This window comes from Nasonia vitripennis, chromosome 3, assembly GCF_009193385.2.
Source record: "Nasonia vitripennis strain AsymCx chromosome 3, Nvit_psr_1.1, whole genome shotgun sequence".
Taxonomy (NCBI): Eukaryota; Metazoa; Arthropoda; class Insecta; order Hymenoptera; family Pteromalidae; genus Nasonia; species Nasonia vitripennis.
This window is the reverse complement of record NC_045759.1, coordinates 10,054,959-10,067,114: the sequence shown is the minus strand read 5'-3', so window position 1 is coordinate 10,067,114 and position 12,156 is coordinate 10,054,959. Positions and strand designations below refer to the sequence as shown.

General features: G+C 39.6%; 2 protein-coding genes across 2 annotated transcripts; both read left to right on the top strand.

Moving 5' to 3' along the window:
• LOC107980842 lies at positions 1-4,671 on the top strand. Its single transcript, XM_016983480.3, has 9 exons — positions 1-204; positions 1,885-2,079; positions 2,171-2,586; positions 2,667-3,015; positions 3,300-3,470; positions 3,705-3,815; positions 3,900-4,019; positions 4,102-4,212; positions 4,294-4,671. Exons 1-9 carry the CDS (start codon positions 55-57, stop codon positions 4,447-4,449), a joined length of 1,779 nt encoding a protein of 592 aa, XP_016838969.2. The 5' UTR covers positions 1-54; the 3' UTR covers positions 4,450-4,671.
• Positions 4,672-5,058: 387 nt separating this feature from the next.
• LOC107980841 lies at positions 5,059-11,829 on the top strand. Its single transcript, XM_016983477.3, has 9 exons — positions 5,059-5,334; positions 5,995-6,285; positions 8,477-9,379; positions 9,781-9,915; positions 10,106-10,177; positions 10,782-10,904; positions 10,989-11,111; positions 11,182-11,286; positions 11,366-11,829. Exons 1-9 carry the CDS (start codon positions 5,134-5,136, stop codon positions 11,588-11,590), a joined length of 2,178 nt encoding a protein of 725 aa, XP_016838966.2. The 5' UTR covers positions 5,059-5,133; the 3' UTR covers positions 11,591-11,829.
• The last annotated feature ends 327 nt before the right edge of the window (positions 11,830-12,156 follow it).

Sequence of the window (12,156 nt, the reverse complement as noted above, 5' to 3'; positions counted from 1 at the left end):
GCGTAGGAAAGTAACCGATTTCGTGACTTACACATCGAAGAATTCTAAGGCAGAATGGATATTTCGAAAGACGAAGCTACACCAGCTACATTTTTAAAGCAACGAGTGTACTACGATTCGTCCGAAGACGATAGCGATGAATCTTACGAGTTTTTGGATTTTTCACCAGACTCGTTACAACCTGACGGTAGCGATTCTAATAACGTGAGTACAAAAGACCAATCATTACTTTTCAAAACAATAAACTCGTTGTAGCGTTATAACGCACGAGGATGATGTCAAGATTCAAGACATCATCCAAGTCTGAAAAAGCCACCCTTCCCTTGTTGTACATCATATTTTTTTAGGCACGACCGCGACACGGAAGTGCCTTATAGTTTCGTGTGCGAAAAATGTGTGAGATGCGATATCTCACGCAATTTTCGACCGATCGGGCTGAAATTTTAGGAAAAGTCTCCTTTTGCAAAAGCTAAAAAACTATTTTTTGTATCCCGATCCTCTACGTCGTTTTGAAATGCGGGCACAATTTGTTCGATTTTTAAGCGTTTTTTTAATAAAAATTTTTCTGTTATGCGATTATCTCGGAAAGACTTTAATCAATCGGGCTAAAAATTTGTGTGCGAACTTCCTTCGTAATGCTAAGCTGGCAGATTTATTTTGGGATTGATCCTGCACGTATACGCAGAATACGGTCACCTCCAAAAAAAAATCGCTAAAAACGGTTTTTTAGCTCTAAGTCGAATTCTAAGCATTCTACAAAAAAAAGTTAAATGGAAAAGTTATAGATCATTGAAAAATACAACTTTTTCCCATTAACATCAAATCATGAAAATGTTTAGAACTCGAGTTTACAGCCCAAAATCGATTTTTTACAGCTAAAAATACCAATTATTTGCAATAAAACATTACGGATTTACGTTTTACATGAAAATGTTAAATGTAAAAGTTGTAAACATTTTCAAATTACAACTTTTTACCGTGGCAAACATATTTTTTTAACACTTTTTGACATACACAACACTAAAAGCGATTTTTTCATACATAAATTCAATAACAACTTCGGTGCAACATGCCCCATCCAACCCAATTATTTTCAGCAATTTTCCTATATCAAAAGCTGAAAGTTATATTTTATCCTTTATCTCATACAAAAATACAAAATTAAATTATAAAAAATGCATAATTTAGGAAATACGTAATCGCCGAATACAATCCGTGTAACTTGGCATCATATAACGACGTACGCTATATTAATATTACTAATATTAATCGCGAAGCGATGCAAGGCGGCAAACCAACGCGCTGCCTCACGCTACTGTATTAATGCAGGTATTAAAAATTAGTATATTGTGCAACTAGGGGGGGGGGGGGGAATTGGCTTTTTCTAGCGAGGGTGATGTTTTGAGCACGAGTGGGAGTCGAGGGCGGCGTAGGCCACCGTAGCCACCCGATTCTGAAAAAGCCACTCCCCCTTGTTGCACACCGTACTTTTTATGATAAGTACACGAATAGGCGACTTATCATGCATATTAAAGGAATGGGAAATTCGAGGACTTTTCAAAGTAAAACAATATAGTATATTGAACATTTTGAATATAATTATATAGACACACACATCTATCGTATTGACTGCAGAGTGAGGAAAAAACTACTCCCTTGGGTGGAAGAGACTTTTTCCTCCCAAGGGAGTAATTTTTTCCCGCTGCTAAGAAAAACTCGATTTTCCATTCATTTTACATGCATGGATAGTGGCCTTTTTCGTTCACGTATCATGAAAACAAATTTTTCGAGATATTAAAGCTATAAGTTTGTCAAAGAGTGTTATACTTTGGGCGTAGGTAAACAAGCACGATATCATAACACAATACTCTTTTCAATTTTTAGCCCGCATTAGCTTCAACTAAATCTACTGATAAACCAGTCGATTCGAAAAGCGCAAAGGCGACTCAAACTTTGACGATGGAGACGCAGAGCATCGGTACCGAAACCGAATGGGTATCCACGTGCGCCGAGACTCAAACCGAGCTGGATTCTTCAAAACAGAGCAGCACTGCCGGCGAACTGCAAAATGCCGCAAACGTGAGTATACGAGACGATTTTCCAAAGTGAACATTCGTATACAGGCGATTTTCGTAATTTCTCTTTGCAATCGTTGAACATTTGCTTTCAGGCTCCTGTTAATGACAAACCTCTAACTCGACAATTAAGTTCGCTAGAGCTCCTCGAGTACTACGCGAAATTATTGAAAAAACGATGTCCTGCAACAATTGAATTTTTTATCCGAAGTGGTCTGCTTAATAGGCGGGAGAAGAGCATCATCGACAGAGAATTAAAAACAGTTGAATGGCAAATACGGAGAAAAAAAGATCAGCAGCAGTTATCGATGGGTACAGATACGCCAAAGTATACCGACGCTGCCTCTACTGATATACCTCGAGCTCCCTCGAATCAGGCAAATCGGACTGAAATGAACCGAAAGGGGTCCTGGAAGGGCATTCTCGAGTGGGAAGACAAAAGAGCAGAAACAACGCGTTTCGGGGTACCCGTGGAAGTAACCGGCGTCTCAGGGATTCGCGAACAGGAAGTGTAAGCCCATCAGCTTCGATACTTTAAAATCCAGCATATCGCGATATCAGTCGGTTACAGCATTCTATTTTTCATTGCAGGGACTGCGAAAGATGGCCCACGAAGCTTGTCATGAACTTTTTTCCGGAAAAGCTCATGGGAGTTTGCGACATGGAGAATACGAAAAGTATCGAATTAATTGCGTCGCCTTGTCAAGCGCTGGACAGAATGCGAAAGGCGATGTCAAATGACTACGCGGGATGCGTTTATTTACCGTCGACGTCTCCCGGTGTCAGCAACTTGTTATTCTTGTATTACGCGGGGAATGGATCAAGGTTTATTGGATTGATACCTCATGATCAACGAGCCCACGAACATCGACTGATGGTCGGACTTCTGCAGCAACAGACTGCATGCGTGGTTCGCATGACGAGTACGGTTGGCTCCTTGGTAAGCTGAACTTTAAACATTTATTCGCATACATAACTTTGCTCAATATTGTTAGTAGTTAGAGCCAAAGTAAGGGCTTCTAGCTTCAAGCCGCCGCCAAGATACGGTCTCATTCGACCTCGGGGGTCGACGTATTATTCTATTTTTGTATTCTTTTGTACAAATTACATTTTGTAATGAGTAAATAAATAAATAACAAACGGCGCGTGCGCACCGAAGGAACCAATCGCATAACATCTATCTTCGCTTGACAGACTGTGACTTGACTTTTTTTCTTTTTCTAGAGCGTAGGACCTCCTAGTACGGGTACACTTCAGAACGGGATCCCAATGACTCCGTACGAGCCGAAAAAGATTGATCCAATCACGCAAATCACCATTCCAATCAACCGACTTTCAATGCAAACGCATGAGGCTGCACAACAACAACAAGAGGTGCAGAAAGAATCTCAAGAGGTACAGTATGAATCTCAACTGAAAGTTTTTCCATTACTGAAATGAAATCATTCGACTGCTAACGTTTGATAAACTTCAACTCCTGAGTTGAGACAAAGATAATATAGTTGTCACTAAAAATAGCAAATTTCCAAGCACGCAACGAAGACTACAACGAATTCCATTTCTTTTGTACTAGCTTCCTCTTGATTTTCGAAATAAATAATATCAATATCGATATATTTTATTTTGCAGAATTCATCAGCGAACGAGACACGACCATCCTTACTAGGTTGGTCCTTTAGCATGAATCCTGAAGACAGCGACACATTCGTTAAATGCGAAATATGCGATGGATACGGCAAGGTATGTTTCACGTTTGCATAGGATTTATTTTTAAATCAACAACCACGTACATATTCTTTAATAATTTCTATAAACTATGCGCAGGATTTGCATCATTTAAGAAACCATTTGCTATGGGCTCACAATGTCAAAGTACAAACAACGATGATTCACACACCGCCGCTGTACTGCCACAGGTGCGCGTACAGATTTTTCACAGATAAGGTAACTTTCGTCGCAGTAATTAACGTGTTCTTTTTCCGGTAAAAGTATAATCAAAATCAATACATCTTAACTTTGTTATTAGGGTCTAGAAAGACATCTGCTCGGTACTCACGGACTCGTGACCACTAACATGCAGGAATGCGCAAACAGTGGCGAAGATGCAGGCCTTTGTCCAGTTAATAATTGCCGAAAAGTAAGTACACCATGCCCAGCATCTCACAGAGCTTAGTTTAGTTAACGTCGATCGCTACAATTGAAATTTATCAATGTTTAGGTCCACCAGAAGAAGCTGCTTGACCACGTGCGTATCGATCATGGCATGATCCTGAAGCCTGCGCACTTGTTGTACAGGTGTACGATGTGCACTACCACGTCGGCGACCTACGAAGAGTTCCTGAAACATACGTATTCGACACATCCTAATGTTTAGGCCTCACGCAGTGGAAAAGAAGAGCGCTTGGTCCTCTGGGTGTGTCGTAGAATAATAAAATAGCAATGAATGCTATTTCTTATTAGAATCCTGTTGCTGACGAAAGATATTCACCTCAATTCCCTCATACATAATCATGTTCTATGAAATCATTTTTATATTCTTCTCTCTAATTACATATGAAATCAATAAAATAAATCGTATAACTACGATAAATCATCAAAAAATGCATTTGTATTATTTATTATACCGCTCACAGAAACTGAAGTGCCTGAACAATTCAAAGTTATCTAATCGTATTGACGTTTGCGTATTTAATACACGCTGCAAACACAGAAGTTCTGTGTATAAAAATTGCGAAGCCGCATGCTTACCCTGTAAATGAAAGTCTCAATCTTGCTTCAACTATTACAATTCTTTACGTAACGCGCAAAGAAAAAAGGCGAAGCGATCATCCATTTTTCTTCAACATCAGCTGTCGAGTAGCCTGCTGAACATCCCCAAGACTGCGTGTGCGCACCAGATCGCATCGGCTTCTCTCATTGACCGTCGCTACTCACTGCGCATCGACGGAAAAACATTCGCTTCGAAAGATAAGAAAAACGTCACAGTTTTCATGTCGGAGTCGAAGTGATAACGTGCGTATAGGAGTCGTCGTGCTCAACCAGAGATAGAATTATACGAATGAGTGAGACGCGCGAGAAAGGGATCGAATTCGTGGCCCAAGATTTGAAAAATTCCAGCAAGATGAATGTTATGAAAGACGAAGCTGTATTTCCCGAGCATTCAATGGCCGATGTTTCGCCTCAGGATGATGCGTCTTATGAGTTTTTGGAGTTTATATCGATGGATCCGTCGCGAACTGACAAAAGCGCTTCTGACGAGGTGATTAAGAACTTTTCGTTCGTTTGGAACTTGAAAAAAAAGCTCGCGCCATAGTCGCGCGTGTATTTTCTCTGCAATTCAAGCCACGTCGTTTTGGGGTTCGATACGGCGCTGCGTTGTTTTGACTTTCAGGAAGGCGCTACTATGCGTGGGCGCCATATAAGCGTGCGGGCGGCTTTTCCTTTGCTGAAAATGTGTAGTGGCAGCAATGATTGCTGTCGGTGGGGTGTAGACAATGCGAAAGTTGGTCGTTTTATTTTTTCAGATGGAATTCCTACTTCATTGGTATAACGAGAAAAATTAATTCAATTGTCTTTAAATAATTAGACATTATTTTAATTATCATATATAAAATTACAATTAAATTGCTTTTTCAATGTTATACTGTATAAATTGGGGAAAGAATCAATACATTTTAAGAATCATCGAGTGTATAGTTAATTATTGAAACAATTTATTTGATAAATTATTTGTTTTACGAATAAAATTAAATTTTCGATTTTCACAAATCAATGATAACCTACGTACCAATGGAGCAAAAAAATTAATTATCTCGACAGTCTATAAAGGGACCTTTGGAACGAATCAAGTGCCATAATTAGTAATTGTAGGTGAACTGACTCAACGATCGAATTTATATACACTTTTTTCAATTTTTAGGACACGTTGCCAGAGTTGGCAGAGGTTGAAACGAAATCAAACAACCGCGAAGAATGCACGGATGCAGCATCAACTGTATCTGTCGATAAAAAAAGATCCCTTGCAAAGGTTAAGTTGAAGAATATCGAGACCGCGCAAACGTCGTCGTCGGAGATGCAAAGCGTCAGTACGGAAACCGAATCAGTATCCATATGCGCTGAAACTCAAACGCAAACACCTGTCACTCAAACAGGCGCTATTCCAAAGCGGAAACTTGATGACACTGGTGAACTGCAAGAAGATATCGTAATCGTAAGTTTAGGAAGATATCGCGACGAAACTCCACTGATTTTTTGCCAAAAACTCGAAATTGTTTTATGTTTTATTTTAATTGCTCATATACCCTCGTAGAAAATACGCCATAAGATATGGCCGGTGAATAACTACTAGCCATATTTTTCTTAGCATAATGTGTCAACAAAATATGCCCACATTATGTTGAGTACTTGACTCCACCAATGGGTTTATAACCTAAAATCCATAAACTTAATAATCAAATTTCTTTTAACGCAGTATATTCTAAAATCATTTACGTTAAAAAAAAAGGATTTTACAATAAATTTTGAAAATACAAGTTAAGAGCAGTTACAGCAAATTTACATATAATGACACTCAAAACTCACTAACATATATGTATACTATTCTGGCATGCATGTTTTTATGTAAGTGTGAATATTAGAAATAACATCAGGTGAAATTTGTGTGTTCGAGATTATCAACAATGAAGTCTAAAAGTGATGATCTTGACAGATATTCTCCCAACTCAGTGTTCAAGTCAGTCGCAAGCAGTATCTATCATTATATAGCCTTATATGCAGTGTATTCATACGAGATGTTTAATTTGTGATGTGGATGTTTATTTTATTATGTAGAAACAGGCTAGCGTAATAATTTTTGCTAGTCTGTCTTCGCTAGCTGATCTTCACCGAAGCCCATGGCTCCGGGGGCAAAATTTACACATGGGTGTTTACATGAGAATTTAAACTACAGCATTTGAGATAAAGACAAGTGGATATATTGTTTTAACAGCTTGAAACAAATCACCTTGCAAAATTTCAGCCCTCTAAGTATGATAGATTTTAATTGAGAGCAAAATCAAATTCTCAATGATTGTACGATTATTTTTTTCGATAATTTTAATTTTTGCTCTCTATTAAAATCTATCATACTTAGAGGGCTGAAATTTTGAATTTTCATATACCCTACCTATTTTAGCATTGAAATCACCTAATACTATTCTTGTGTCGTAAGACGCGAACTGGTCGATTACCTGCTCTAAAGTTTCGTAATAGAGATCCTTAGCTTCTTCTTCTTTGTCCTCCGTAGGACAGTGTACATTAATAAATACATACCGAATGTATGATGCTTTTGCTTACGAGAAATCCGGTGCCTAGAGATCCCCCACTCCCGGCCCCATACAGGTACGTGAAGTTACCCGATGCTAGTACTCCGCCATCTGGCCACCGCGATTCCTGTATTGCTACCAAATCTAGATTGTACCTATCAGCTTCCTTTACGAGTTCTTTAAACGCACCTGCTCTGTATAGACTGCGAACATTCCAAGTTCCGACCCTTAAGTCCCTTTTGGTTCGGATTTGATTTTTTTGAGCCATGATGTTATGTTAAACCCGCGCGCTTCGGATCCTGTTCCGATCGCAGGTGAGTCCACCGTTCTAGAGGTGATAACCCCCATACCTCTCTAGAACTAAGTATGAGAGCTTTCCGACTTTGACGAGGACAGTGTCAATTCGTCGTCAGACACACTAAGGTTTCATTCTCGCATCCTAACGCCCCCCTGCAAGGCAGCGCGCCTTCGCTGGCATCGTTACCGCGTAAGACCAGGTGACGAATCATTCTACACATCCCCTTTCGGGGCAGTTGTCATCGCTCCCGCATCCTCCTCGGCAGCAGGATTTTGGCTCATTTTTGTAATGTGTGATGAAAGAGATAGATTGAGAGATAAGAGATAATGTGAAGTGTTTTTGTTGTTGTGGTGCTTGCGTAGTGTTTCTAGATGAATGCGTTCGACAGTGTGGGCTCATCACACCCACGCCTGTTCCTATCGGCTGTCCGCGGCTGCTTATTCAATTTATTCGCAGCTAACCTCTTTCTCAGGGGCTGTTCCTCTATCCGCAACCTAAGGACGCGCTGTGTAGTGGCGATAGGCACCCACCCGTCCGATCTGGACGACAACGCCCAAGACCCGCTTAGGGTAGCGGGATTGTAACAGTCAAAATAAATGATTATGAGTAATAAATTGAATTTTAATGAACGAAAAAGGCTCAAAATCGGTATAAACCTTCTATTATTACTACAGCCGAGTCCCTAAAATTTGAATATGTATAGAGCAATATGAAAAAAAATCGTGAATCAGCTGTTGAGACCCACCTTAAGTCAACTTTTCGCAATTTCAGTGCAATTGAAAATCTGTGTGTGTTTTCAGGCTCCCAGTAAAGACAAAATTACACTGGATCGATGTTCTGTTCGAAGCGCAATTTTGCAACGGAACATCGACGATCACATGACAAAAGCGAAAGAGCTGAGCGACTGCTTCATTTCCACTCAATCTCGTTACGCAGAAGAGCAAAATATCATAGGAGAATGTGCCAGTATGATTAACGCGGTTGAAAGCATAAAATTAGCCGATGATAAGTCGTTGGCTGGAAATGATCTTACCGAGTACGAGAAGTCGCTAACGAATTATCGCAAAAAGTTGATATCCGTACAGATTCAGGTCGTGGAGGACAGACAAAAGATGATTAGCGTTGAGAAGCATTACCAGAAAATACTGTCGGATTACAGGCGTTTGGTGCTCGAGTTGGAGTCTGTACAGTTGGAAAATGCAAAGATGACTCTGATAGAGAAGGAGAAACAGAAAAAGTATGTCGCGATCGAAAAAAATCTCGACGAAAGGGACAAGCGATTGAGCGAAGAAAAGGCTTCTCTGATTAAGCAGCAGCAGAGTCTCATTGACGAGAAAGCTCTAGTCTACGAAGCCATGACGAACAGCATTCGAACTCTCGAGCTGGAAAAGGAGAAACTTTTAGTTGGCAGAAAATGTTTCGAGGATTTCGGCGGAAAGCCCGCAGATCGTCCAGAACCAATATCGCATGACTTACAAAAACCGATCCCCAAGAAGAAAATTTGCATTCAGGAACAGCAAGCACTGCAGCAGCAATTGAACGCAGCTCAGCAACAGGCGTCGATGGGTATACAACGGCCGAGCACACCTACTAAGACGGCCCCACAAATCAAAGTTTCCGGGGGAAATCAGTTAATGGCTGCCCAGATAGCAGCTCAGACGGTCATAACGTCTCAAGCACCGCCGGCGCAACATAAATCCCAAGTATATACGTGCAATATATAAATCTCAAATCTTTCCTACCCCGAGAATACAACGTTCGCATCCGAAATCCGCAACAGCGTTTCATGCTAAACTCATTTAAGGTTGAACTCTACTGATTTTTGGCCAAAAACTTGAATTTTTTTATCACATGTTTTAATTGCTTATAGTTTTGTGAACATTTTTACATTAGATTGCATTCAAAAATAAAACTTTGAACGTCGTTTTCTCGTAACTTATTCGTTTGTATTCGTTATAGTAGTATATAGCTAAAATCATTTTAGCGAACAAAAGTTATGAGCCGCGTAATTCCATTGAAATGATTAAAATCACAAATTATTTAACTTTTAAAAAATTTAAAATGATCGAACTTATTGTACTCTTAAAGAAATTTTTTATCGCAGCAACAAGCGCAACAGCCTCAAAAGAGCTTGAGTACCGGACCAGGTATACAGATGCCACAGCAAGCGAACGCACAGCACATGCCTCCTCCTGGTTTTAACAATAATCCTCCTGGACATTCGAATTCGATCCATTCAGTAAAAAACATTTATATTTTACTTAATAATGTACTTTCATATATATTTTTTAAATTCAACTGCCTTTACATTCCCTTGAAGTATAGAACATGATGTTGCGTCAGTTATTTTGTGGAAAAAAGTTTTACTGCTTATTAAACACGAGAAATTGTAACGTAATATTAATTCAACATTTTTTAACTATGTCTAGCATCTACAGGAACAGCTAATACGACTTCAGGGACAGTTATTCGAGTTGAGGGAACGTCAGAAACATCAGACGGTCTGTCACCAGCTAGTATTTTCCTATATGAGCACCTAGCAATTCACAAATTCGATAACTTGATCTAAAATTTCTCGGTTGAAAAACAAATGAATTCAAAGTTAAATCAATTTTTTATCCATAACTTTTAGATAAAATAGTACAGTACGGTAGAAGTGGCGTAAGTTGCACTGTCTCGCTACGCTCTGGCGCTTATTTTATAGCAGTGCCTGCCGTGCCGTGAGCAGTTCTTTCTGGCACCGTGTAAACGCGCCTTGCAGCTACGCAGTGCTATACAATCGTTTTACACATATAGAGAATTTTTTCTCGTAGTACGCGTAGCACTCTCACACAGATCACCCCAAAATAGAGTTAAATTTGGCGCGGGGAGCTTTACAAATAAGCCATATCCTATATAGTGCATAATGAACGAATCAAGACGACTTCTTTTAATTTGGTAGCGTACGTGTGATAAATTATGAAGGTCTGTAACAATCCATAATATTAATACATAGACATAGCATAATTTGAAAGCAAAGCTCTAACAAAACTCACTCTTTTTTTTAATTTTAAGTACCTACACATTAAACATCGTACTATATAGTTTCAATTTTTCATTTTGCAGGATACACCGGCTAACGCGCCACAGTCTTCCGCGCTAGTTTCAAAAGGTCAAGCAAATCCTGCTGCCAGGCATAAGAGCGCAACAAATTTTGTTACCTGTGAAATATGCGATGTATACATTGAGGTATGTTTACGCATTGGCTGAATCTTTTTAAAATCAAGCAAATCACGCGCGTATTTTCTAACGATTTTTTAAAAATACATACAGGATCCGGAGCAATTGCGAAACCATATGCAATGGGTTCATAAATTCAAGATACATCCAAAAATGATTTACAGCAAACCACCACTGAACTGCCAGAAATGCAATTTCAGATTCTACACAGGCCAGGTAAATTTCAAGTGAATATTATATATAGGTGTCGAATTATTCAAAATAAAAATTATAATTTTGTCATCAGGGGCTAGAAAGACATCTGCTCAGGTCCCACGGACTCGTGACCTCTACCATGCAGGAAGCTGCTAACAGTAGCAAAGATGGAGGCCGTTGCCCAGTTTGCGGAAATGTGCGTACACCACGCTCATATCTCGCATACATCGAACTGCGTCCCAGATAACATTTTAATTATTTTCGTATATTTTCAGATTTACGCATCGAAGCTGCTTAGCCACGTAGCTCGCGATCACGGCATGACTCTGAAGCCCGCGCATCTGACATACAGGTGTACGGTTTGCGCTGCCACTTTCAGCGTTTACGAACAATTCGAGAATCACGTGTACGCGGCGCATAGCAGCGTCGCTAAACATGCCATGGACAAGAAGGGCGGCGGGCCCTGTGCACTGACCTCGAGGCCCAACGATTTGCTTTAACCCCGAAAGATCAACGAGGAGTTTGCAATCATTCCAAAGCCAACTGATGTTAACGGCTAAAATTACAAGACGAAAACGTAGATAATGTTATAAAACTGTGTTCAAAATATATGTACAAACGCTGCGTGTCTTTTTACAATATGCAATTTCAACAAAACTATTTAGGAGGTTGAGGTATAGGATACAATCGCACGATTCGAATTAATAATCTCTAGGTAGTCTTTTACAAAAAAAAAAAATAGCAACGACAAATTTTTTTTCTTATAGATTTCCGATTACAAATATATCATCTACTATGTTGTAATGATTTGTGCAATATTATATGTGATTAGTTAATGTAAAAGAATAAAGTATAATACTGTTGTACAAACAGGTGCCGCAGTTGTTTTTTTTTTGAGTGCCTGTTTGTTTAGAAAAAATTGCACGAATTGCAAACATTTAAGACCTATATCGACAAGAGCAACGCTTATACCTGCAGGCTAGAGCTTGGCTAGGGGAGGCTAAGAGGGGAACTAAGCTGACCGTCTATATGCAATGTCTTTAACAGGGCGTAGAGAGAGAGAGAG

What these genes read in the sequence shown, in the direction of transcription:
- LOC107980841 (XM_016983477.3), top strand. Translation starts at nt 5,134, where the DNA reads ATGAGTGAGACGCGCGAGAAAGGGATCGAATTCGTGGCCCAAGATTTG. An exon ending in AACGTCAGAAACATCAGACG is followed by an intron (nt 10,178 to 10,781) that starts GTCTGTCACCAG and finishes TTCATTTTGCAG; the next exon opens with GATACACCGGCTAACGCGCC. An exon ending in TCAGATTCTACACAGGCCAG is followed by an intron (nt 11,112 to 11,181) that starts GTAAATTTCAAG and finishes TTTTGTCATCAG; the next exon opens with GGGCTAGAAAGACATCTGCT.
- LOC107980842 (XM_016983480.3), top strand. Translation starts at nt 55, where the DNA reads ATGGATATTTCGAAAGACGAAGCTACACCAGCTACATTTTTAAAGCAA. An exon ending in TGCAGAAAGAATCTCAAGAG is followed by an intron (nt 3,471 to 3,704) that starts GTACAGTATGAA and finishes TTTATTTTGCAG; the next exon opens with AATTCATCAGCGAACGAGAC. An exon ending in TATGCGATGGATACGGCAAG is followed by an intron (nt 3,816 to 3,899) that starts GTATGTTTCACG and finishes AACTATGCGCAG; the next exon opens with GATTTGCATCATTTAAGAAA.